The following is a 23,735-nucleotide window of genomic DNA, read 5'->3' on the forward strand; positions in this document are numbered from 1 at the left end:
CAGCCTCCTGAATAGCTAGGATTACAGTGAGCCACTGGGTGCCCAGCCTAAGGTCTGTTATTTTACATTCAACTTATAACCCATCCCTCCTCTTTCAGTGATGATGGTATGGTATTGATTAGTCTGTCTTTCCCACTTTGGCTTTTCAGACATACTGACTTTTGAACCTGGGGAACTCATTGTTGCTATGAGTGTGCTCTCCCACTTGGGCCAAACCTTCTGCCTTTTTTGCTCTGGCTGTTTTTGTTTCTGTTGGCTGTGGGGCTTGAACTCTGGGCACTGTCCCTGAGCTCTTCAGCTCAAAGCTAGCGCTCTACCAGTTGAGCTACAGTGCTACTTCCAGCTTTCTGAGCGGTTTATTAAAGATAAGAGTCTCACGGACTTCTCTGCCAGGGTTGGCTTTGAACCGCGATCCTCAGACCTCAGCCTCCTGAGTAGCTAGGATTATAGGCATGAGCCACTAGCGCCTGGCTTGCTCTGAGTATTTCTGAGGCAGGGTCTCAATTTCTGCCCAGGCCAGCCTGGCCTGAGATGCTCCTACTTAAGCTTCCTGCTACAATTAGGATGCCAGGAATGTGCCATTATGCCCAGCTTTGTATTGATTGAGATGGGGGGGAGGGGAGGTCTCCTGGACTTTTTTGTACTGGCTGGCTTCCAACCTCTATCTTCCTGATTTCTACCCAAAGTAGCTAGGATAACAAGTATAAGTCTCCTGTGCCAAGCACCCCCTTTAGGCTTTGATGTAGTATTGGGTTTCAGCAATATGGTTTTGGTGCAAATTTACTGATAAAAGGCTACATACACTACAGTAGATTCTCTTATAAACATTCTCTTATAAACACCCTAGAGATTAAGAACTGAGGCTCATGGGGTGCAGTGGCTCATGCCTGCAATCTTAGCTACTTATATAAATATATTTGTATACTAATGTCTAAATATATACTTATACGAATGTATAAATTACATTAAATGCAGGGTTTCTTTTTTTTTTTCGTTAGGAGTTGAAGGTGTGGCTCAAGAGGGAGCTTGCCTAGCAAGTGCAGGGACCTGAGTTCAAACCCTAGTACTGACAAAAAAAAAAAAAAAGGAAAAAAAAGAAAGCTTTGTGGATGGATGCAAGAAGGGAAGTGGTTTGGAAGTCTGTGAGGAGGGCTTACGCTCGGAGACCGTGTGCTCGACGACCCCCACGAGTGGAGGCGGCGCCCAAACCTCCCCCAGCCAATCCTTCGCCACCCATTACCGCGTTTACGCTTCCCCAGCCGTAGGGAACTTTCCCGACGCTCCCTGGGCCGCGCTCGGAGGGCGGGTGGAGAAGGGCGCAGGCCTGGGCGAGTCCCGGCTGGCGGAGGCCGGCACCGGCGGGGCGGGGGCGGCGGCCAGCTGCACGCGAGCTCGGCGGTCATGTCTCGCCAGGCGAAGGATGACTTCTTGCGGCACTACACAGTCTCCGACCCCAGGACCCATCCCAAGGGCTACACCGAGTACAAAGTAACCGCGCAGGTGAGGTGGGGTCCAGCGGGGGCCTTTCCCCTTTAAGCCGCTGGGGGGCCGCGAGGTGCCTTAAGCGTAGGTGCCGCGGAAGGCTCCCTTTATGGCGGACAGAAAAGCGTTTCCCCTTTAAGTGGCGCGGTTAGGGGCGTGGCCTTGGCGTCCGGGGGCGTGGCCTTGGCGCCCAGTGGGCGGGGCCTCGGAGGTGGTGGTCTCCGTGGCGGTGTTTTAAAGGGGGCCGACCGCCGCTGCCCCGCGTGCGCCGTGCGACCCCGCGCAGTGTTGGGCGGTCTGGGCTCGGTTTATGAACTTCTCCAACATGAAAACGCTAGCTTAACCCAGTGGGAGTAACTGAGTAACTCGGAGTGTTGTTCAGTGGCTTGTTTGGTACCGACGTCAAGACTCTTGCAATACTTTTTATTTGAATCTTAAAAAAAAAAAAAAAATACAGTGCTGGGACTGTGGCCCAGTGGTAGAGTGCTTGCCTCGCATGCATGAAGCCCTGGGTTCGATTCCAGTCCAAGCCTCGGGACTGGCAAGTAAATAAACAATTTTTTTAAAATACAGGTTTGTGGTTTAAAAAATAATCACAATTCAACAGGACTTGAAGGAGTAAGTTTCCATCTTGGCAGTCATCCGAGGAGGTCAGTCCATAGAGGCTGACAAGCGGGTGCTTGAAGTGTTAACGTGACAAGCGTCCTGTATGGGAAAAGGGGAGGAAACCCTGACAAAGATTAAAATTAGAACAGTAGAAAAGGATGGTATGCCAGAACCAGTAACAATGTGGGCCTCCTAGATGAGGAGCCAGGTCACCCGGGGAGGGAGCTTTTTTTTTTTTTTTTTTTTTTTGCCAGTCTTGGTGCTTGGACTCAGGGCCTGAGCACTGTCCCTGGCTTCTTTGTGCTCAAGGCTAGCACTGTGCCACTTGAGCCACAGCGCCACTTCTGGCCTTTTCTGTGTATGTGGTACTGAGGAATTGAACCCAGAGCTTTATGCATACAAGGCAAGCACTCTACCCCTAAGCCATATTCCCAGCCCCGGAGGGGGCTTTTTTTTTTTTTTTTTTTTGGCCAGTCCTGGGCCTTGGACTCAGGGCCTGAGCACTGTCCCTGGCTTCTTCCCGCTCAAGGCTAGCACTCTGCCACTTGAGCCACAGCGCCGCTTCTGGCCGTTTTCTGTATATGTGGTGCTGGGGAATCGAACCTAGGGCCTCGTGTATCCGAGGCAGGCACTCTTGCCACTAGGCTATATCCCCAGCCCCCGGAGGGGGCTTTTTTAGCGAACATTTTTTTCTTCACATAGGGCAATTGCAGGTTTCTGTGTCACATTTCCAAAGGTGGGTATACATCAGCTCCCCTCCTCCATCACTTTCCCTCATCCCACTTACCCTTCTGTTTCATTGTAGTTTACATTCTTTTTACTTAAATATAGCTCAGTAGCAAAACACTTGCCTAGCAAGTGCAACATCCTGGGTTCGATCCCAGTACCAAAAGAAAAAGAAAAGACCAAAAATAATTAATAATAAAGTTAAATTTTTTTTAAGCTTTTAAATTGGTGCATTAGTAACTGTTAAAGTGGAGCCAAAACTTATCAACACCCTGCCAGAATGGTAGAAGTACAGATTCTGACTTAAGAGTACGCCTTCCAAGCAAGGCGTCAGTGGTTCACACCTATAATCCTAGCTACTCAGGAGGCTAAGATCCGAGGATCAAAATTCAAAGCCAGCCCGGGCAGAAAAGTCCATGAGACTCTCATCTCCAATTAACTACCAGAAAACTGGAAGTGGCGCTGTGGCTCAGATGGTAGAGCACTAGCCTTGAGCTGAAGAGCTCAGGGACAGCGCACAGGCCCAAAGTTCAAGCCCCATGACCGACAAGGAAAAAAAAGAGTATGCTTTCCCCAAATTATTCCTAAAGTCTATCCTGTGCCTCCAAAAGATAAATAATATGATTATCCCTAGGAGGATGAGCTGGAGGGTAAGAAGGATTTATAACCTTTTCTTACACATCTTTGGTGTGTGTGTGTGTGTGTGTGTGTGCATATGTGCACACATACATATGTGCAGATTCTGGGACTTGAAGTCTGCCTGGGCACTGTCCCTGAGGGTTTTTTTTTCCTTTTTAAGCTCAAGGATGGCACTCTACCATTTGAGCCACAGATCCACTTCTGTCTTTTTGGTGCTTACTTGGAGATAAGAGACCCATAGAGTTTCCTATCTGGACTAGATTCAAATCACAATCCTCAGATCTCAGCCTCCTGGGTAGCTAGGATTACAACAGTGAGCGACCAGTGCCTCACTTGATCTTCCAGTTTGATAGACAAACAGAAGTATCTAGCAGAAAACTTACTAAGTTATACTCAGAGCCTTAAGGTCAAGGCGCCTGAGGCCAGAGGGCTCTGTGGCTTTGAGGGGAGCTAAGAGGTCCCTGGAAGGATGGGATGTCAGGTGCCAGGCTCTGAGCTCATCAGGTTCTTCCCTTTCCTTTCTCAGTTCATCTCAAAAAAGGACCCAGAAGACATCAAAGAGGTGAGGCTGGGAGGTGATCGTCCCCCGATCCCACTCCCCCCAATTCCAGTTCTAGAAATAGTAAGGGAGCTGCTTGAGAACTGAGAAGAGCCCTCCTGCCCTTCCCTTATTTCCTGGCCCTGGGGGGGTGGGGGAGAGTGGGCTGCCCTGGGTCCTCACCGTTCTGGGGGTAGACTGGCCGTGGGAAGGTGGCTTCACCCGCCGCCCTGGTCACAGCTCCCCTGGCATAGTAGGTGGTGGTATGGAAACGGTACAGCGACTTCCGCAAGCTCCATGGAGACCTGGCCTACACACACCGCAACCTCTTCCGGCGCCTGGAGGAGTTCCCTGCTTTCCCGCGGGCCCAGGTGTTCGGTGAGTGTCAGATCTGCACGCTCAGGCAAGATGGGGGGAGAGTTGGGCAAAGGAAACCTTAGCTGGGGAGGGCTGGAAAGAGGCCTCTGTTCTCTATGATGGCTTCATCTGACGGATCGGGAAACAGAGGCTAGCCCCTTCCACATTCCCAACTTTACTAGCCCCCCTCGTTTTACTTTTTGGTACTGGTATCAGAGTTGAACTTAGGCCATGAGCATTGTCCCTTAGCATTTGCTGACACCCTACCATTGGAGCCATAGAACGGCCTGCCCAGGCGGGCTCCGCCCTCTGATCTCAGCTTCCTGAGGAGCTAGGATTACGAACATGAGCCAGCAGTGCCCAGCTCCCTTCAAGCTGTTTGCTAGTAATTGCAGATAGGAATTTCATGGACATTCCTGAGTGAGCTGGCTTCAAACCAGGATCCTCAGATCTCGGCCTCTTGAGTTGGTACCACTGGGCACCTGGCGGTTTGGGTTCTTTTTAGTTTCCTCCCCATCCGTGATGTGACATTCTTGGGAGCGGAGGCCTTGTTTCTCGCTCGTCTTCTGAAGCTAGTAGCACAGCGTCCCTGCTCAGTAAACATCTGGTAGTAATACACTCAGGAGGGGCCGGGGCGACTGGAGAGGTAGCCAGCAGACTGGACTGCGCAGGGCCTCTCGGGCAGAACCAGGAAGAGTAGGCCATGGGGCTACTAACCCATCTCACCGTTGCTCTTCCTGCTCCCTTCCCCTGGATGCTGCAGGCCGGTTCGAGGCCGCTGTGATCGAAGAGCGGAGAAAGGGAGCGGAAGACTTGCTTCGCTTCACCGTACACATCCCGGCGCTCAACAATAGCCCCCAACTCAAGGAGTTTTTCCGGGTACGTGCACCTGCTCTTGCTAGCTCCCCTGCACCTGGGAAGCCCAGCTGCCTACCGGGTGACAGCTGGTGCCTCTCCCCAGCCGGTCTTTCCCTGCTGCAGGGTGGGGAGGTGACTCGGCCCTTGGAGGTATCCAGGGACCTACACATCCTGCCAACCCCTCTGGTCCCCGCCCCGCCCCTGGAGGATCCCCTGCTGCCCCAGCCGCTCCCTGCAGAAAGGAGGGGCCAGGAGGAACTGGAGGTTCCAGGTACATCAGGGTGGAAGGAGGGAGGCAGGGATGGGGGGGCCCAGGGGAGAGAAAAAGGGGCCGGCATTGGGTGATCACAGCAAACAGCTGCACTGGCGGCCTTTGCACCGGTCGGCCTTCTCTGCGCTTCAGTGTTCTCGTCTGTGAAATGGGTACCAACCCTAAGGGGCTGAGGGAAAGGGCGATTCCCTTCGAAGGCCGGGACGTGGTGAGGGCCGGTGTCAAGGGCCCCCTGGTCTCTCCTCAGCGGACCCCCCACCATCTAGCCCCGCCCAGGAGGCCCTGGATCTTCTCTTCAGCTGTGGCAGCGAGGAGGAGGCGTCGGGTTCCCCTGCCCGAGGAGGTCTCCTCTCTGAGGCCGAGCTTGCCCTCTTTGACCCCTTTTCCAAAGAAGGTAAGGGGCAGGATGGACGGGGTGGGGGGCTGGGACGGGAAGGCACAGGGCCGCCACCCAATCCGCATGGCACCTGTGTAACCCCAGGAAAGGCCACCTGGAGCCGGCCGGGAGCCTTCATGGCCGTCAGAAGCCCGGCAGCTTGCTGAGCTGGATACCAGAGCTTCGAGGAGCATCCTGGTTCTCCTCCTATTTCCTGTTTGTTTTTTAAACCAGTGGTAGAGTTTGAACTCAGAGCCTCACCCAGCTGGCACCATTTGAGCCAAGCCATTAGCTTGGCTTTTTCTGGTTCTTTTGCAAAAGCGGGGTGGGGGGGTGTCTTAAAATTTGCCTGGGATGGCTTCGGATTGGGATCCTCCGGATCTCAGCTTTCTCAGTCGCTAGGCAGGAGACCCTGGTGCCGGGCTCGTGTTCTATTCCTGAAATGAAGTCTCTCTGTGTCGCTCAGGCCTACTCTGAAGCCCGGGTGTGGAGCGACGCTTCTGCCTCGGTCTCCCCAGGGCTGAGGCGGCAGGGCGCATGCGTCTGCCCTCGGCTGCTTTCCTTCTGCTCCCTCTCCTCTCTGCTTCTCCAGGTTTGGGGAGGCGGGAGAAGGATGAGGGGACGGACAGAGTGCTACCACCAGGGCCGTCGCCCCCAGCCTCTGAGTGGGAATAACACTGCCCCCCCCCACCCCCCGGGTAGTCAGTGGGCAGCTTTGTAAGACCCCGCAGTCAGCCTACAGGAAACGGTTGCATCCTCGTCGCCCTGCGGTGGCAGTGCGGTGCCCGTGTCCTCCCCCTGTGCCGCCATGGCGGACAGAACTCACCGCAGACACCAGCTCCTGAACTCAGCGCTGGGGAGCCCCACCCGCACCGCTGCTCTCAGCAGCCAGCCCAGCTGGGGAAGAGACACCTCTGGCCTCCCCCCCACCCCCACCCCGGGGCCCCCAGGCTCCTCCTGGGGCCGCACAGGACTCCACACTCAGATGGAGATGGAGCACTGCCCACCTCTTCCCTCTCTGGGATGGGGTACCACAGTTCCCCGTGTTCCTGAGCCGTGTGTGTGTGTGTGTGTGTGTGTGTGTGTGTGTGTGCACGCGCAGGTACTGGGATTTGAACTCAGGGCCTCTCGCTCTCACTTGGCTTTTTTACTCAAGGAGTGCTCTACTTCTTGAGCCACAGCTCCACTTCCAACTTTTTGGTGGTTCATTGGAGATAAGAGTCTCACAGACTTTCCTGCCCGGGCTGGCTTTGAACCACCATCCTCAGATCTCAGCCTCCTGCGTAGCTAGGATGACAGGATTGTTGTCCGAGGTCTCTGCATGAGAATCCCCAGCTGCTGGGAGGACGGACATCTGACCGCCTTGGAGCCGACCCCAGACACATAATGGGCCCCCTCTCCCTTCTTTTGGATGTGAGGGTGCTGGGCACCCACTGTCTGCACATTTGGGGTCCTCTACTGAAAGTGAAAGACATCCCAAAACCCCAGAGTGGACTTAAGGGGTGCCTCCGTGGTGCGTACGGGCCCAGCACGCACAGGTCTCTGTTCTGTCCCCACCACTGCTTCTCAAAAGAGAAAGAAGAGACCTCGGGATTCTTTGAATCGACTCTGAGATTATTCTGAGGCTTCACAGCACTTAAAGTTGCTCTGCATCTCCCCGTTGAACTTTAGGAAAGGGATTCGTGGGCTCCTAGAGCCCAAGAGTCTACTAGAGTTGAGAAGGAAATAGGACCATGAACCCAGAGCTCACAATTTAAAACTTTTGTGTTGGTTGTGGGGCTTGAACTCAGGGCCTGGATGCTGTCCTTGAGCTCTTTGCTGGAGGCGTGCGCCCTACTGCTTTGAGTCACACCTGCACGTCTTTTTTTTTTTTAATTTATTTATTAATTGAACACAAATTTTTTGACAAGGTGTTGTGCAAAAAGGGTACGGTTACATAGTAGGGCAGTGTGTACATTTCTTGTGATATCTTACGCCCTGTTTTTCTATCCCTTCTCTAGGTCAGGTAGACATATATACAATATACAATGTATCAAGAACATATACAGTAGCCATGTGGCCACGCCCAAGAAAGTTCGCCTAGGGCTTTAAATGTAATGTCGATATTAGACAATATGTGGACAGTGGTCTTATATGAACGTACATACATAGCTTTTGAGCTATTGTATTCCCCTGAGAGGTCAATTTTTGACCTTTATATGTTGAGTAATTGTTTGGTTTTAGTTACATACTGTTGGGTCGCTGCCCCAATCCTGTGGGGAATACCATTTGACAAACAGTTTTTGGTTTCCCAGACTTGGTTTCTACTGTCTCTCCGTCTCCCTTTGTTAACAGTCATATATCAGGGAGATCATGCCCCTTTGTTTTCTGTGTTCTAGGCTTGTCTTGCTCAACATTATTTGTTCGAGTTCTGACCATTTCCCTGCGAATAACAATATTTCACCATTCCTAATCTCTATGTAGTATTCCATTGTGTATAAGTACCATATTTTTTGGATCCATTCGTCTGTGGAGGGGCATCTGGGTTGTTTCCATATTTTGGCTATTGTGAATTGTGCCGCGATAAACATGGAAGTACAAATGTCTTTTTGATATCTTGGGACTTGCTGTTTAGGATAGATGCCTAGGAGTGGTATGGCTGGGTCATAGGGTAGGTCTATATTGAGCTTTTTGAGAAACCTCCATACTGTTCTCCAAAGCGGTTATACTAATTTGCACTCCCACCAACAATGGAGAAGGGTTCCTCTTTCCCCGCACCCTCTCCAGCATTTGTTGTTTCCTGAGATCAGAATATAGGCCATTCTAACTGGGGTGAGGTGGTATCTCAGGGTTGTTTTTATTTGCATTTCCTTTACTACCAGGGATGTTGAGCATTTCCTCATGTGTTTCTTTGCCATTTTTATATCTTCTCTTGTGAAGTCTCTCTTTAGCTCATTTGCCCATTTCCTAATAGGTTTATTGGGCTTGGAGGGGCTTTGCACGTCTGTTTTTTGAGTGATTAACTGGCAATAAAAGTCTCACAAGGACTTTCCTGCCCAGGCTGGCTTTGAACCAGAATCCTCAGATCTCAGCTCTCTGAGTGGATAGGATTATAGGCATGAGCCAACTGCAAGGCTAACTTAAACTTTTTTGTTTGTTTTTCCTAGATTTTATTTTATTTATTTATTTTTTTGCCAGTCCTGGGCCTTGGACTCAGGGCCTGAGCACTGTCAGTGGCTTCTTTTTGCTCAAGGCTAGCACTCTGCCACTTGAGCCACAGTGCCACTCCTGGCCGTTTTCTGTATATGTGGTGCTGGGGAATTGAACCCAGGGCTTCATGTATTGGAGGCAAGCACTCTTGCCACTAGGCCATATTCCCAGCCCCTGTTTTTCCTAGATTTTAAACTCAGGGCCTGGGTGCTGTCCCTAAGCTTCTTTTGCTAAAGGCTAGTGCTCCACCACTTGAGCCACGGTTCCACTTTTAGCTTATTGTTGGTGATTAATTGGAGATAACTCACAGGCCTAGTGCTAGCAGCTCACACCTGTAATCCTAGCTCGCTCAGGAGGCTGAGATCTGAGGATAGCAGTTCCAAGCCAGACCTGTGGAAAAGTTTGTGAGACTCTTATCTTCAATTAAGCACTCAAAAGCTGGACATGGAGCTATGGCTCTAAGTGGTAGAGTACTAGCCTTGAGCAAAAGAACTCAGGGACAGTGCCCAGGCCCTGAGTTCAAGCCCCACAACCGACACACAAAAAAGTTCCCTAGAATTTCTTGCCTGGGCTGGCTTTGAAATCCTCAGATTTCAGCCTCCTGAGGAGCTAGGATTACAGGTGTGAGCCACCATGCCGGCTTCTCAAACTAAACTGATGCGTACCTAAAGAAGGATTAGGAAGATAAGACTTTTTACAAGAGCACTTGAGCACTAGACACGGTGGCTCACACCCGTAATCCTAGTTACCCAGGAGGCTGAGATCTGGGAATCAGGGTTCAAAGCCAGAAGGGGCAGAAGGTCTGTGACACTCTTTTTTTTTGGGGGGGGGAAGGGATGATTGCATTTATTTTTACAAAGGCCAAGTGCAAGAGCCCAGGAAAGCACCAAGCCCCCGGGTGGGCTGTCTGCCATCACCTTCGCCATAGCGCCTGCTCAGAACTAAGGCGTGTTGACTCTGGGCACCCTAGCGCCCAAAAAGCCAGAAGTGGGTTTGTGGGTCAAGTGATAAAAGTATCAGCCATGAATGAAAAAGCTAAGGGACAGAGCCCAGACCTAGTGCATGTGGGCACGCGCGCACACACCCATTAGGAAGGTAGGACTTTTTATAAAGTACGTGAACTCCTCTAATCAAATAGATCATAACTAGTTTGCTATCTGTAAGTGGCTTCTGAGTTGTCCAGGCTCTAGTTCCTTCTTGTGGGGACAGGCTGGTATCCTGAGGGACAGGAGAGGCGTGGGGGGGGGGGGTGGGCGGCAGGTCCTGGGAGAGGAAGGGCTACTCAGCATCAATCTTCTCACCTGATCTTACCCAAAAGGCCAGGAAGCAATGCAAGCCCTCTCTATCCGGTTGCAGAAGGTGCCGGCCCCAGCCCCACTCACATAGGAGAGCTCACGGCCATGGAGGTGGAGTCCAAAAGACTGGACCAGGAGCCCTGGGAACCAGGAGGGCAAGAGGAAGACAAGGAAGAAGGGCCAACGCCTGCCTACCTGAGCCAGGCCACGGAGCTCATCACCCAGGCCCTCCGGGATGAGAAGGCGGGCGCCTACCCTGCGGCCCTCCAGGGCTACCGAGATGGCGTGCACATCCTGCTTCAGGGAATGCCCAGTGAGTAGGGACTGGAGGGTCAAGGGTCAGGTTTGGGGTTCTTCGATGGTGCAGGGGGGAAGGAAAAACAGAAAAGCAATGAAAGGATCGGGAACAAACCTGTAATCCTAGCTAATCAGGAAGCCCAAGTCTGAAGATCATGGTTGAAAGACAGCCTGTGCAGGAAAGTCCACAAGACTCTTTCATCTTTAATTAACCAGCAGAAGGCTGAAAATATAGTTATGGCTCAAGGGGTAGAGTGCCAGCCTTCAGGGGAAAAAAAAAAAAAAGCAAAAGCACAGTGAGCACTTGTTTCTTACTGATTGGAAGGTTTGTTTTATTTTTTTCCTCCTTCAGTTGTGGGGCTTAAACTCAGGGCTTGGGCATGGTCCCTGAGCTCTTGTGCTCAAGGCTAGCACTCCACCACTTTAAACCACTGCTCCACTTCCAGTTTTCTGGAAGTTAATTGGAGAGAAGAGTCTCATAGACTTTCTTGCCCAGGCTGGCTTTGAAATGGGATCCTCAGATCTCAGCCTCCTGAGTAACTGAGATTATAGTAGGCATGAGCCACCAGTGCCCTGCTGAAAGAATAATTTTAACCTCTTAACGCCTCATTTTTCTTATTTGTAAAATGGGATAGGAGACAATAGGATCCAACTGTCGAGGACTAGACCGAAAGCCAATCTTTCTCCACAGGTGACCCATCCCCTGCCCGGCGGGAAGGTGTGAAGAAACGGGCTGCCGAATACCTAAAGCGGGCAGAGGAGATCCTTCATGGGCACCTGTCCTAGGTGCCACCCTGAGGGAGGGGGTACTTCCTGGAATGCCAGCTCCGGCACTGCCAGCTTCCCTCTTCTCTCCGCAGAGCCTGCCCCAAATTACTGCTCCTATAACTCCAGGGATTACATATCTGGATGTAACTGGACTAAGGATGAAGAAATAATGACTTCTCAGCTTCCAGCCTGCCTCGTTGGAATCAGATTCACACTTCTGATTCTGCCTGTCTCCATGCCCATGTTGTCAGCAGCAGCTCTGGGTACAAACTATCAGTTTACCCATCTGGAATGGGGGTCTGCAACATGTAGCCTACAGCCAGATTTGGCCCACTGCCTTTTTTTTTTTTTTTAAATAAGGCTCATGAGCTAGATTTGATTTTTACATTTTGTAAAGGGTTTTCAAAAAAGAATCAAGAGTATGATTCTGTGGCAAGTGAAAAATAATACAAAATTTAAGTGTTATGAATAAAAAATGGTCAAAACATAACTAGGCTTATTTGTAAAATGTTGTCTATAGCTGAGTTCTTGCATCACCATCAAGTACAAGTGGTGTACTTGAGTCCAACTAAATCACAAATTTCTACATAGCTCTGCAGAAAAAGTTTGCTGACCCCCTGCTGTAGGAGATGGGGAAGAATATCTCTAGGGAACAACCAAAAATGGCAAGTTGATAAAAAAAAAAAAACACACACAAAAAAAAGATTCATGTGTGAAAAGCATGAATGAAAAGATACCTATTTCATTTTCGCTTGCCAGCGGGAGGGGTTAGAACAAAGGGCCCGGGGGATGTCCCTGGGCCTTTTGCTCGAGGCTGGCATTTTACCACTTGAGCTACAGCTCTACTTCCCCCTTGGAGACAATTAAAACTCATGGCCGGTCCTGCCTGTCTGGCTTCCCACCGCCATGCCCAGGTCTCAGCCTCCTGAGTAGTCCAAATCCTACAATGAAGGTTCAGAAGACTGAAGCCCAGCGAGGGGGTGTGGCCCCGCGATGCCCCGCCCCTGACGCCCGGCGATTGGCTGCGGGAAGGACTACAAACCGGTGCATCATGGGACTTTCCACAATTACTGGGGTCTGGTTTGGTTCGGCCTGGTTTTCGTGTGCGGGTCCTAAGGCTTGAGCTGTGGGCCTGGGTGCTGCGTCTTAGCTTTGTTCGGTCAAGGCTGGCGCTCGATCCCCTGAGCCACAGCTCCACGTCTGGACTGTGTTGGTTAACTAGGGAGGAGAGTCTCACGGACTTGGCCGCCCAGGCATGGAGCCTGAGCGCGGGGAACCCAGCTGCCAACGTCGGCCGCGACGCAGTGCACGCCGGGAGCTCCAACAGACCCGGCGGCCGGCGGGGGGGACGCTGGAGGCCCGGCCTGGGGGCGTGCCCGGCCGCGCAGGCCCCGCCCCCGGCCCCCGCGCAGGCCCCGCCCCGAGCCCCGAGCCGCGGGGGCCGGGCAGTGGCTGCCAGCTGGCCGCGGCCACCGCGCCGCCCGGTCCCCACCATGCTGAGCGCCCACCCTCTCTCCGCAGCCCACCCATGGCCGACTGCGAGCTGCAGGTGGGCGTGTGCCAGGACATGTGCCCGGCCGCCGAGCGCGCCCGGCGGGAACGGGAGCGCCGCCTGCACCGCTTCGAGGTGGCGCCGGGACGCCGCGGGGAACCGCCCCGCGCGGACCCGCGGCGCGCCGTGAAGGAGTACAGCCGCCCGGCCGCCGGCCAGCCCCGGCCCCCGGCCAGCCAGCTGCGTCCGCCCTCCGTGCTGCTGGCCACCGTGCGCTACCTGGCCGGCGAGGTGGCCGGCAGCGCCGACGCCCCCCGCGCCGAGGTGGCGGGCTTCGTGGCCGACCGCCTGCGCGCGGTGCGGCTGGACCTGGCGCTGCAGGCGGCGGGCGACGCCGAGGCCGCGGCGGTGCTGGAGGCCGCGCTGGCCACGCTGCTGGCCGTGGTGGCGCGGCTCGGGCCCGAGGCGGCGCGCGGGCACGCGGACCCCGTGCTGCTGCAGACGCAGGTGCAGGAGGGCTTCGGGTCGCTGCGACGCTGCTACGAGCGGGGCGCGGGCCCGCACCCCCGCCAGGCCGCCTTCCAGGCCCTCTTCCTGCTCTATAACCTGGGTGAGTCCGGGGAGCCGCGGAGGAACGGAGGGAGCCGGGGGTGTGGCTCGGCGGCAACGCGCAGGCTCCAGGGGCTCCCCGTGGGGTTCCCCCTCCCTCCCCGAAGTCAGTGCAAAGCCGGCACCCGTGGCCCACGCCTGTAATCGTGGCTGCTCGGGAAGCTGAGATCTGACTATGGAGGCGCAAACCCAGTCCTGGCAGGAAAGTCTTTTCTTCAATTGAACACTTAAATGCCGGAGGTGGAGCCGAGACTCGCGTGGTAGAACACTAGCCTTGAGCAAAAGAGCTCAGGCGCACTCGGTGTCTTGTACTTGCCAGGGCAGGTGTTCGACCACTTGGATTATGCATACCCCCCAGTCCTTTGGGTTGGGCTGTAGTTCAGTTGGCAAAGTGCTTGCCTAGCAATTACATCATCCTGGGTTGGATCCTCAGTACAAAAATTAAAATAAATAAAACAGTAACAATACAGTTTAAAGAAAGAAGGCAGGGAATGTGGCTTAGTGGTCGAGTGCTTGCCTAGCATGCATGAGGCCCTGGGTTTGATTCCTCAGTACCACATACACAGAAAAGGCCCCAAGCAGGGTTGTGGCGCAAGTGATAGAGTGCTAGCCTTAAGCAAAAGAAGCTCAGAAAGAAAGAGGAAGAAAGGCAATATGGACAAAAGGGTTGAGAGCATAGCTCAATGGGTGGAGTGCTAGCCTGGTATGCTCTAGGGTCTAACAATCTCCAGTACTGAAGAAAAAAAAAAACTTTGAAGACTTAGACACCTTTCTTTGGATGATGCATCTTAGTAAATTCTATTTAATTGTAATAAAATGCTATAGACTTCACAATTTAATGAGTCAGAAGCCTCCGTTTATAAAAATGTCCAAAGGCTCCAGTGTCCCTGATTTCCTGGGAGGGAATTAGGGATGGAATCACTTCAGAGCCGCCTCCCAGATAGGTGATCCAGGGAAAGGGTGGCAGAATCATCTCTGAAAACGGGTGCAGGGCAGCCAGGACAGTGGGAAACGCAAGCTCTAGGGGAGTCATGGAAGTATCTGGGCCTGTGTACCTCCTCCGGAAACACTGCCCCCCTCTTCCCTGTTACAAGACCTGGACAGAGGGAGTTGAGATCTTTGTGGCGCCTTGCCAAGGTCAGGGATTTGCCTGGTAGTGAGATCTATCTTGGAGAGGGGCTGGGGTGTCCATGGGTCAGGCGGGTTACCTGAGTGGGCCGGTGACCACGAGTTTGATTGAAAGGTCAGAGGAGGTAGGGCTAGCTGAGGCTGGAAGTGGGGGTGGGCCGAGCCCAGGATGATGGATGGGAAGCAAGCAGATCCCGGAATGACCAGGCATCCTCATCCTGGCTTTCTACCCCTACAGGATCCGTGGAGGCTCTGCATGAGATTCTGCAGCTGCCCGCCTCCCTGCGCGCCCGTCCGCCCCTGCGCAGGGCCCTGGCAGTGGACGCCGCCTTCCGCGAGGGCAACACCGCCCGCCTGTTTCGCCTGCTCCGAACCCTGCCCTACCTGCAGAGCTGCGCGGTGCAGGGCCACGTGGCCCAGGCCCGCCGACAAGCCCTGGCCTGCTTGGCTCGCGCCTTAAGCACCGCCAAAGGGCAGGCATTGCCACTGGACTTCATGGTCCGTCTGCTGGCCTTGGACGGTGCTCAGGAAGCCCGGGACCTGTGCCAGGCCCACGGGCTGCCCTTAGACGGAGAAGAAAGAGTTGTGTTCCTGAGAGGCCGCTATGCCGAGGAAGGGCCGCCCCCAGCCGGGACCTGCCAGGCGTTGGTGGAGCGCAAGCTCAGAGGGCGCACCCTGGAGGACGTGGTCATGGCAGAGGAGGAAGAGGCCGTGCACAGACCCGGCTCCCCCACGTGAGGGGCGGGCAGTCTCTCAGAACCTTAGTTTTCTTGTTATTCCCAGATAATAAAAGGAACTTGTTTTTATGTAAGATTGCTACACTTCCTTTATTTGGGGGGGGGGGGTGAGGATAGGAAAGACTGCACAGGGGCCTGCCATCCTCGCGCCTTAGTTTACCCGCTTCCTGAGGAGCGGCCTGGGTGTCCTCACCACCCACAACCATAAGCAGTTGGTAGTTTTTAGGGTCCCAGCCCAATCCCTGCCAACCAAGAGCCAGAGAGAGAGCCTGCCCCTCTCTGCAGGTGTGGGACTGGCAGGGCCTAGCTCTTGCTCGGTGCCTCCGAGGGTCCCCCGGTCCTGTGCCTCCGAGGGTCCCCCGGTCCTGTGCCTCCCGGCCTCCGCCCCAGGAACAGCTGTACTCGAGGAAACCAGGTGAGCGCAGGCAGGTGAAGGAGGCGCGGGAGACCCAGCCGGTGTCTCAGAGGTGAGCCACGGGCCTCAGGGTGGCCGCTGCCCCCTCCAGAGCCGCCACCACCACACTGAGCTGCCGCCGCACCTCAGCCCAAGCCGCGGACCCGGGGCTCGTGCCCTGGGCGTTGGCGCAGGCGTTCGCCAGGCCTGGGAATGTGGCGGCGGGGCCGGTGCGGGGGGCCCAGAGCACGTGGCTGACAAGAAGGAACAGGATGAAGGTCAGTGGGGGACTAAGCCTGGACCTCACCCAGCTGCTGCACACGGGCACCGAAGCCCCCTTCACCATCTGCAAAATGGGGGCCCACCTCAGTGCGGGTCCCACATTCCTGCCTGAGGCATGAGGCGACCCGCGCCTTCCAGTAGGTGGCCATTGTGCCGCCTCCCCTTGGCACCGCCCGGGCCTTGGGGTCCGGCTCACCTGTAGTACTGCTCCTCTGGGAACGCCCGGGGGTTCAGGAAGGCCCTCTCCAAGAGCATCAGCTGGTCGTTGACTGCCCGGACCTGCAGGGGGCTGGAGGAGACCACACCTGTGGAAGCCGGAAGCCGGCTGCCAGCCCGACATCTTGCCCGCCGGCGTCGGCCGGGGCGCGCGCGGCCCCCGCTCACTCTGGGCTGCTGCTCGCGAGCGTCGCTATGTGTTGGCTCAGGGCTGCAGCTGCCGCCTCGAACCTCTCCACCGCGGTCGCCAGAGGCCCTGGGAGGAAACAGCCGGTGGCTTAGCGCTGGGGGCTCAGGGCTCCCCCGGGCCCCGTATCGGGAGGAATCAGTACCCAGACCGATGCCCTGCTGCTCCAGCAGGGGCCCCAGGTGGTCTTGCGCCGCCTTCAGGAAGCTGCGGAGAGTCTCGTTGTAGTCGCTGACGTTGAGCGGCAGGAAGAAGCTGTCGCTGAGCCGGAGAAGCACGCTCCCTGCCGTCCGGGCCACCGCCTGGTGGCTGCTGAAGCCTGCGGGAAGACGAGGCCAGGGCCGAGTCTGCAGCAGCCCATCCTCCCCCCTCCCCGCCCCCGCCACCCCCCCCTTCCCTCTCAGGAGGACCCCGTCCCGCTTCTCACCAGGATCCACAAACTTCTCCACGTACTCAAAGGTGTCGAAGGCCGTGTGGTAGGTGGGGTAGATGCGGGCGGAGGTCTTGCTCTAAGGAACAAGGCGTGGGAGATGGGTACAGCTACAGTGTGGGGGCACTGTCTCATGAGGTAGATAGATTCTAGGATTTCCAATCGATATCACTTCTTGGCCTTTGATTAAGATCATGTGTAGGATTTCTTCTTTCTCATCCGTGTGTGTGTGTGTGTGTGTACGTACGTGTGTACTGAGGCTTAAACTCAAGGCCTAGGTGCTTTTTCACTCAAGGCTGGTGTTCTACTGCTTGAGCCACAACTCCATTTCCACTTTAACTAAAGATAAGACGCGGGGCTGGGGATATAGCCTAGTGGCAAGAGTGCCTGCCTCGGATACATGAGGCCCTAGGTTCGATTCCCCAGCACCACATATATAGAAAACGGCCAGAAGCGGCGCTGTGGCTCAAGTGGCAGAGTGCTAGCCTTGAGCGGGAAGAAGCCAGGGACAGTGCTCAGGCCCTGAGTCCAAGGCCCAGGACTGGCCAAAAAATAAATAAATAAATAAAGATAAGACGCTCACAGACTTGCCTGCCCAGGCTGGCTTGGAACCTTGATCCTCAGATTGCAGCCTCCTGAAGAGGAACCCGAGGCTCAGAAGGATTTAGTTGTCTACATCACCAGCATAAGAGACAGAGCTGGGCCAGGGCTGATTTCCAGTTTCACGGAAAGGAGCAGCGCGGGGCTTTGGAGGCAGATAGGGGCCTCCAGTCCCAGCTCCCCCGTACAAGCTAAGGTGTCCGGGCACCAGTAGGGAGGGCAGGCCGGGCACTCCTCAGCCCTCGCCTGCTTGTGTGTCCTCCCGCCGATGCTAAGAACCTCCCTCGCTCCATGTTAATCCATGCTGAAACAAGCCACCCTCCCTACTTGTCAAGATCTCGGAGCCTCTTTCAGTCAGTATCATCTACACTTGATTGGCAGTGGGGTCTGGTGTTTTCCTCCCTCCTAAATAACGCAGAACCGGATGGTGCATCTTATAATTAGTAGCATTTTACATGCGGTAGTACAGTAAGCAGACATAAAGAAGTGAGCTTGCCGCAGGTTGCACAGCTACCAAGGAAAGGAGCCCAGTCTGCTGCAGAACACCCCGGCAGGATTGCTGAGGCCGGGGGGGATGGGGGGGGAGCCCACCAGGGGCAGGGCGGACGGGGGACAGGTCGGGGTGCCTGCTCACCCGGTCATAGGTGTAGGCGAGGTCCATGGAGGAGATGCCGAGGAAGTGAATGAAGGGTGCGTAGTCACTGCCGGCGCCCAGGGTGCCCATGCTGCGGAAGCGGGAAGAAGAGGGCGCTCAGGGCGCTGAGCCGGCCCCCACGCGGGGCGCTGCCCCCCCCCCCGTCTGCTCCCCGGCTCACCTGGGGATCAGGCCGTACACGGGGCTGCTGCGGTTGGAGTACCGGATCCAGTTGTCGTAGATACTGAGCCCGCTGGGACCCGGCGCACTGATCTATGATGGCCAGGGAAATGGAGTCTAGGTCGGCCCGCTGTCCAGACCCGGGCTTCCAGGTCTCCCCCCGACCGCCCCCCCGCCCCGCCCCCCGCACCTCTTTGACTGCAGAGAAGATGACGCTTTGTACCGGGGGTGTCCCCTGGGCCCGGAGGGTGGCGTTGGCTGTGGGGGGAGCAGGGGAGGACTGCTTGGACCTGGCTCCTGGCCTCTTTCTTCCCCCCCCACCCCCCCCCAGCGCCCACCCCCTACCAAACACTGAGATGTCCACGTTGATGTAGGCCACTGCGCGCTCCTGCAGCTTGCTGAAGAACTCCTGCGGGGTGTGGCGCGTGCGAGAGGGTGACCTCAGACCTCGCCAGCCCCACCCTGGGACCCCCATTCCCACCCTGGCCTGCGGAACTCGCTCACCTCAGTGAATTCTGTGGAGCCAATGAGCCCAAACTCCTCGGCCCCCCAGCTGGCAAATATGATGGACCTGCGGGGCCGCCAGGTACCTGGTGGAGGGCCAGGAAGGGTTGGGGGGGGCCCAGAAGGCGGGGGACATGGGAAGGAGGAGGGCCGCCTCCAGACAGGCCTTCCAGGAGATACCCCACCCCAACACCACACACACACACACACACACACACACACACACACACAGAGCAGTCACTTCCTCCAGATGCCCTGCTTCCTTTCTGTAACCATGTTCATTAAAAAATAATAATAATAAGCCCAGTGCCAGTGGCTCACACCTATAATCCCAGCCACTCAGGAGGCTGAGATCTGAGGATCATGGTTGGAAGCCAGCCCGAGGAGGAAGGTCTGTGAGACTCTTATCTCCAGTTAGTCACCCAAAGAGCCAGAAGTGAAGCTGTGGCTCAACTGCTAGAGTACCGGCCTTGAGAAAAAAAAAAGGGGGGGGGGGCCTGGGAATATGGCCTAGTGGTAGAGTGCTTGCCTCATATACATGAAGCCTGGGTTCGATTCCTCAGCACCACATATACAGAAAACGGCCAGAAGTGGTGCTGTGGCTCAAGTGGCAGAGTGCTAGTCTTGAGCAAAAAGAAGCCAGGGACAGTGCTCAGACCCTGAGTTCAAGCCCCAGGACTGGTGGGGAAAAAAAAAAAAGCTCAGACAGTGACCAGGCTCTGAGTTCAAATACCAGAGCCCAGACACACAGAATAGGAATGAGAGGGGGGAGTGGGTCTTTGCACTAGGGGAGGGGCCGCCTCACCCTTCTTCAGCAGGGTCCCCAGGACGCGCGTGATCTCCAGGAGGACAGCGGTGCCGCTGCTGGGATCCACAGCGCCGTGGACCCAGCTGTCCCGATGGTTTCCGTAGACCACATAGCGATCTGGCAGGAGGAGGAGTCAGAGGGAGGAGAGGAGGGAGGCGGACGGCGGGGTGGGGGGGGCAGGAGCGGGCTGGGGGTTGGCTCGGGGCATGGTGGGCTCTCGACTCAGCGCACGGGGGCTCACCAGGCTCCACGGCCCCGCGGATGATGCCCAGGACGTTGGAGGAATTCCTCAGCACCAGCTGATTGTGGACGCTCATTTTCACCATGCTGAGGAGGCGATGGGAGGGACAAAAGTCTTGGCCCTGTTCAGTGTCCCCCTACCCAATGCAGGACAAGCTGAGGCCCACAGAGGGAAGGGGTCAAGGTTGAGTCACTTGTCCTTGAAGGCCCCAGCCCAGCCCTTGGGACTGGAGTCGTCTCTTGGCTCAGTCCCTAAGTAACACTGTATATGTGCGCGTGCCCTAGCCTTCCCAGACTCTGCCCAGTGACTGAGACAGACGGCACTGCGTGGGGGTGAGCTGAGCCGGAACCCCCTCTTCCGAGAGCCACAGACCACAAGCGAGGGAACAAGGCCTTGGGGGAGGGCAGCCCCCCACGTCGCCAGGGACACAGCTGGCAGGGAGGTGACACCAGGCAGGAGTGGCCCAGGCCCTGACGGGGCAGCCATCTTGGCACGTTCAAGGTAACGGACGGCTGGACGGCTGCCGTGTGGGAGGGGCAGGGGATTTCAGGGTTCCCCTAAACAGGACACATATTTTGGGGGGGTCCAAGAGAGAAAGAGAGAAAGGGATAAGGCTAGGCCTTGAGATGAGAAGACAAAAAAAAAAGTTAGTAGGAAAATAAGACTTGAATGGAAATGGAAGTACGGCTCAAGGGGTAGAGCAAAAAGCTAAGCAAGAACATAAACCCTTGAGCTGAAGCCTCCCTCCCCCCCCATTGCTCACCTGCCTGTGGGGAAGCTGCTCGTGGAGAAGCCAGGGCCCAGGTTGTAGTCACAGCCCAGCGCCCCTTTCCAGGAGTCTGGAGCTGAGGGTCCACTGAGGTGACTGGGAAGGAGAGAGAAGCCCCTCAGTGCCCCGGCTGGGCGGCCCCGGATGGGTGGGGGGGGCCCCCGGGCCTGGGCTCACCAGAGCAGCTCTTTCGCTTCTTGGAAGCCAATGGGCTGGGCAGGAATTGGAGGAAATCCAGGGGCGTTGTTAGGGTCCAGACGGAAGGAAGCAGGATGGGCTGGTAGGTAAGGAGTCAGAGGGTCCCCAAAATACTTATAGTAGGAGCCTCGCTCCACGCCCGAGGGAGGCAGGCCCCAGGAGTGGGGGAAGGTCTCGTTGGGCAAGTTCTTCCCATCGTTGATGTCGGCAGGGTCCGTATACACCAGCACCCCCACCACGCCGTGCTTGGCCGCATTCACCGCCTGCGGGAGGCCGAGAAGGCTGAGTCCTGCGTCCCTCCCTCCCTCCCTCCCTCCCTCTCTCTCTTCCTCCTCCCCTCCTCCCCTTCCTTCCCTCTTTCCTTCCCCCTCCCTCCCTCCCTCCCTTCCTTCTCTGAGTAAAAGCTGGGACTACTCCATCTTCCAATGGGCAAGATGGTGTTCACGTAAGGTACGTGTGGCAGTACTCCTTGCCACAGCAAGGACTCTTCAGTATAACCAAGCCAGTGCTCCTGGGAATGTTTAGGTTTTGTTTTATATGTGGCGCCGGGGAACTGAACCCTGGGCTTCATGTACGTGAGGCAAGCTTTCTACCCCTAAGCCATATGCATGCAGCCCTAGGTTTCTGGTTTTATTGTTGGATTGGTTTTTTGGGTTGTTGTTTTTTTTTTGTCAGTCCTGGGGCTTGAACTCAGGGCCTGGGCACTGTCCCTGGCTTCTTTTTTGCTCGAGGCTAGCGCTCTCTACCACTTGAGCCACAGCGCCACTTCTGGCTTTTTCTGTGTATGTGGTGCTGGGGAATCGAACCCAGGGCCTCATGCATGCTAGGCAAGCGCTCTACCGCTAGGCCACACTCCCAGCCTCGGGATGTTTAGTTTTCGTTTTTGTTTGTTTCAGGGATGCCCTCGCCTCTCCTGCCCCGAGAGATGGCCCTTCTCCCCCCCCACCCCCCCCGCACCCCTGCGCGGGGCACTGCTCACCTTGGCCCCACGCCCGGCGCCCCCATAGCGAGTCAGGGCAATGGTGCCTTCAAGTGTGATGCCTTGCGCCTGCAGCCACTTGAAGTCATCTTCTGTGCCTTGGTTGGCGTAGACCAGGGGGCCCTAGTGCCGAGAGGGGGGATCCCCAGCGCTGGGCTTAGCCAGGAAGACTGGGCGGAAATAGGGGAGCTGAGCGCTAGCGGGGGCGGGGGGGGGGGGGGAGGGGGCGAAGCCAGCCCCACCTGTGGGGTTCCCGGAGGGGCATAGGCCGCATAGGGTTGCACCACATCAGGTCCCGCCTGCTCCCCGGTCAGGTTCTCCTCACCGGGTTGGAAGGCATGGAGGACGATCCCATTGGCGTCCACTGCGGAAGGGCCCGGCAGAGTCAGGAGCCCCCCCTCCCTCCACACCCCCACACCTTCCCAGCCAGGGCAGGAACCTCACCCAGTTCCACGAGGTTGGGCTGCTCCCGGCTGGGGAAGGACAGCAGCACCTCGTACGCGGAGGTCACGGCCGAGTCCAGGCCGGACGTCGGGTCCTTCCAGCGCTGCAGAATGAACTCCACGAGGGCCTCGTCCCTGGGGCTGGAGGCCAGGTGCGGCTCCTCGGAGAGCTCTCTGCGGGCCAGAGAGGGGTCAGGGGGGGGCTCTGGCCCACCCGGGGAGGGGACCCAGGCGCCACTCACCGAAGGTTCTCCCGGATCTTGCTGGCATCTAGCTGTCCAAGGACGGTGTTCAGGATCTCCTGGTCCAGGTCCTGGGGTGCTGGTGGGTCCGTGGCTTTGGGGATGGCAAAGTGGCCCAGGATGATCCCCAGTGCCAAGATGGCACAGACACCCACGGCCAAGCCTACCACCTTCGCCCAGTGCATCCCGGACACCTGGCTAGCTGGGTGCCCCTGGTTAGGCCTCTTAAAGAAGGGGTGTACGCCTGGTTAACCATTACCCAGCAGGTAAGGGGTGCTGCCCTTTTGCCCCGACAGCAGAAGAGTGAGGGGGACATGTCACAGTGCCAGCAAGGGACTCGTCACTCAAGCCCAGCCACACTCTGCACCTGGCAGCTGGGAGGCACCGGAGGGCACCGGCACAACAGGACATGGGCCCAGGAAGGGAAGGGGCTCACCCAGGGCTCCCCTATCGGAGACATGCCACACCAAGCCTGGGACCCAGGCCCTGCCGCCTGCCACTGTCACCGCCTAGGTCTGCTTGGTGTCACTCGGTCTCTGGCGCAGCCCTCGAGCATATTTTTCGACTCACATCTGATTCTTGTGAGCCAGGAACCAGTGGCTCACATCTAGAACCCTAGCTATTCCCGAGGCTGAGATCTGAAGATCATGGTTCGAAGACAGCCTAGTGAGGGAAAAATCCATCACAGTCTTATCTCCAATGAGCCACCAGGAAGCCAGATTTGGGTGTGGCTCAAGTGGTAGAGGCACCAGCCTTGAATGAAAAAGCGAAGACACAGTGCCCTGGCCCACAGTCCAAGTCCCAGTACTGGCATACGAAATAAATACAATTAGACCTTCTGTGACAGCAGCTGCGTGACCCTGGATAAGCCACTCAGCTTCTCGGGAAATGGGGATGATAGGGCCTAGTTCACAAAACTGGGATGTTGTCTTCATTCATAGTCATATAATAAATACTAAGCAAGGGAGGCTCTAGAAATAGCCGTGTGGTGTGCTCGCCCTCCCTACCTGCCACCCCTGGGCCACAAAGCCTCAGCTAAAGGAGGAAAGAGGACCTGAGAGAGTGTTCCGGTTCTGCTCGGAGGGGCTCCAACCTCTGGGAGGAAATGGGGGGCAGAGGCTCTTAGGGTGTTTCTGAGCCTGTAACTGGAAACCCATACAAAGTGACTTTGTCCTCCATCTCCTGGCTGTATGTGGAATTCATCCATGCATCTACCTGTCCCTTTATCCCCACCCCTTCCCTCTCTTCCTCCCACCTTCC

General features: G+C 56.1%; 3 protein-coding genes across 3 annotated transcripts; 2 read left to right on the plus strand and 1 right to left on the minus strand.

Moving 5' to 3' along the window:
* Positions 1 to 1,301: 1,301 nt before the first annotated feature.
* On the plus strand, positions 1,302 to 11,803 carry Snx15 (sorting nexin 15). Its single transcript, XM_048360874.1, has 8 exons — positions 1,302 to 1,500; positions 3,980 to 4,015; positions 4,249 to 4,369; positions 5,112 to 5,227; positions 5,330 to 5,477; positions 5,725 to 5,871; positions 10,399 to 10,650; positions 11,326 to 11,803. The coding sequence occupies exons 1-8, from the start codon at positions 1,402 to 1,404 to the stop codon at positions 11,418 to 11,420; spliced, it is 1,014 nt and encodes a 337-aa protein (XP_048216831.1). The 5' UTR covers positions 1,302 to 1,401; the 3' UTR covers positions 11,421 to 11,803.
* A 516-nt stretch (positions 11,804 to 12,319) lies between these two features.
* On the plus strand, positions 12,320 to 15,437 carry Sac3d1 (SAC3 domain containing 1). The gene is made up of 3 exons (XM_048360688.1): positions 12,320 to 12,734; positions 12,924 to 13,504; positions 14,870 to 15,437. Exons 1-3 carry the CDS (start codon positions 12,658 to 12,660, stop codon positions 15,367 to 15,369), a joined length of 1,158 nt encoding a protein of 385 aa, XP_048216645.1. The 5' UTR covers positions 12,320 to 12,657; the 3' UTR covers positions 15,370 to 15,437.
* A 306-nt stretch (positions 15,438 to 15,743) lies between these two features.
* Positions 15,744 to 22,879, minus strand: Naaladl1 (N-acetylated alpha-linked acidic dipeptidase like 1). The gene is made up of 18 exons (XM_048360689.1): positions 22,476 to 22,879; positions 22,235 to 22,407; positions 22,033 to 22,154; positions 21,791 to 21,913; positions 20,791 to 21,074; positions 20,608 to 20,709; positions 19,845 to 19,930; positions 19,601 to 19,720; positions 18,796 to 18,881; positions 18,637 to 18,700; positions 18,482 to 18,549; positions 18,293 to 18,384; positions 18,112 to 18,202; positions 16,875 to 16,956; positions 16,593 to 16,766; positions 16,429 to 16,516; positions 16,241 to 16,333; positions 15,744 to 16,016 (listed from the first exon to the last, which is right to left on the minus strand). The coding sequence occupies exons 1-18, from the start codon at positions 22,658 to 22,660 to the stop codon at positions 15,830 to 15,832; spliced, it is 2,220 nt and encodes a 739-aa protein (XP_048216646.1). The 5' UTR covers positions 22,661 to 22,879; the 3' UTR covers positions 15,744 to 15,829.
* Between the last annotated feature and the right edge of the window lie 856 nt (positions 22,880 to 23,735).

The sequence above is a fragment of the Perognathus longimembris genome, chromosome 13, assembly GCF_023159225.1.
Source record: "Perognathus longimembris pacificus isolate PPM17 chromosome 13, ASM2315922v1, whole genome shotgun sequence".
In the NCBI taxonomy this organism is placed as follows: domain Eukaryota; kingdom Metazoa; phylum Chordata; class Mammalia; order Rodentia; family Heteromyidae; genus Perognathus; species Perognathus longimembris.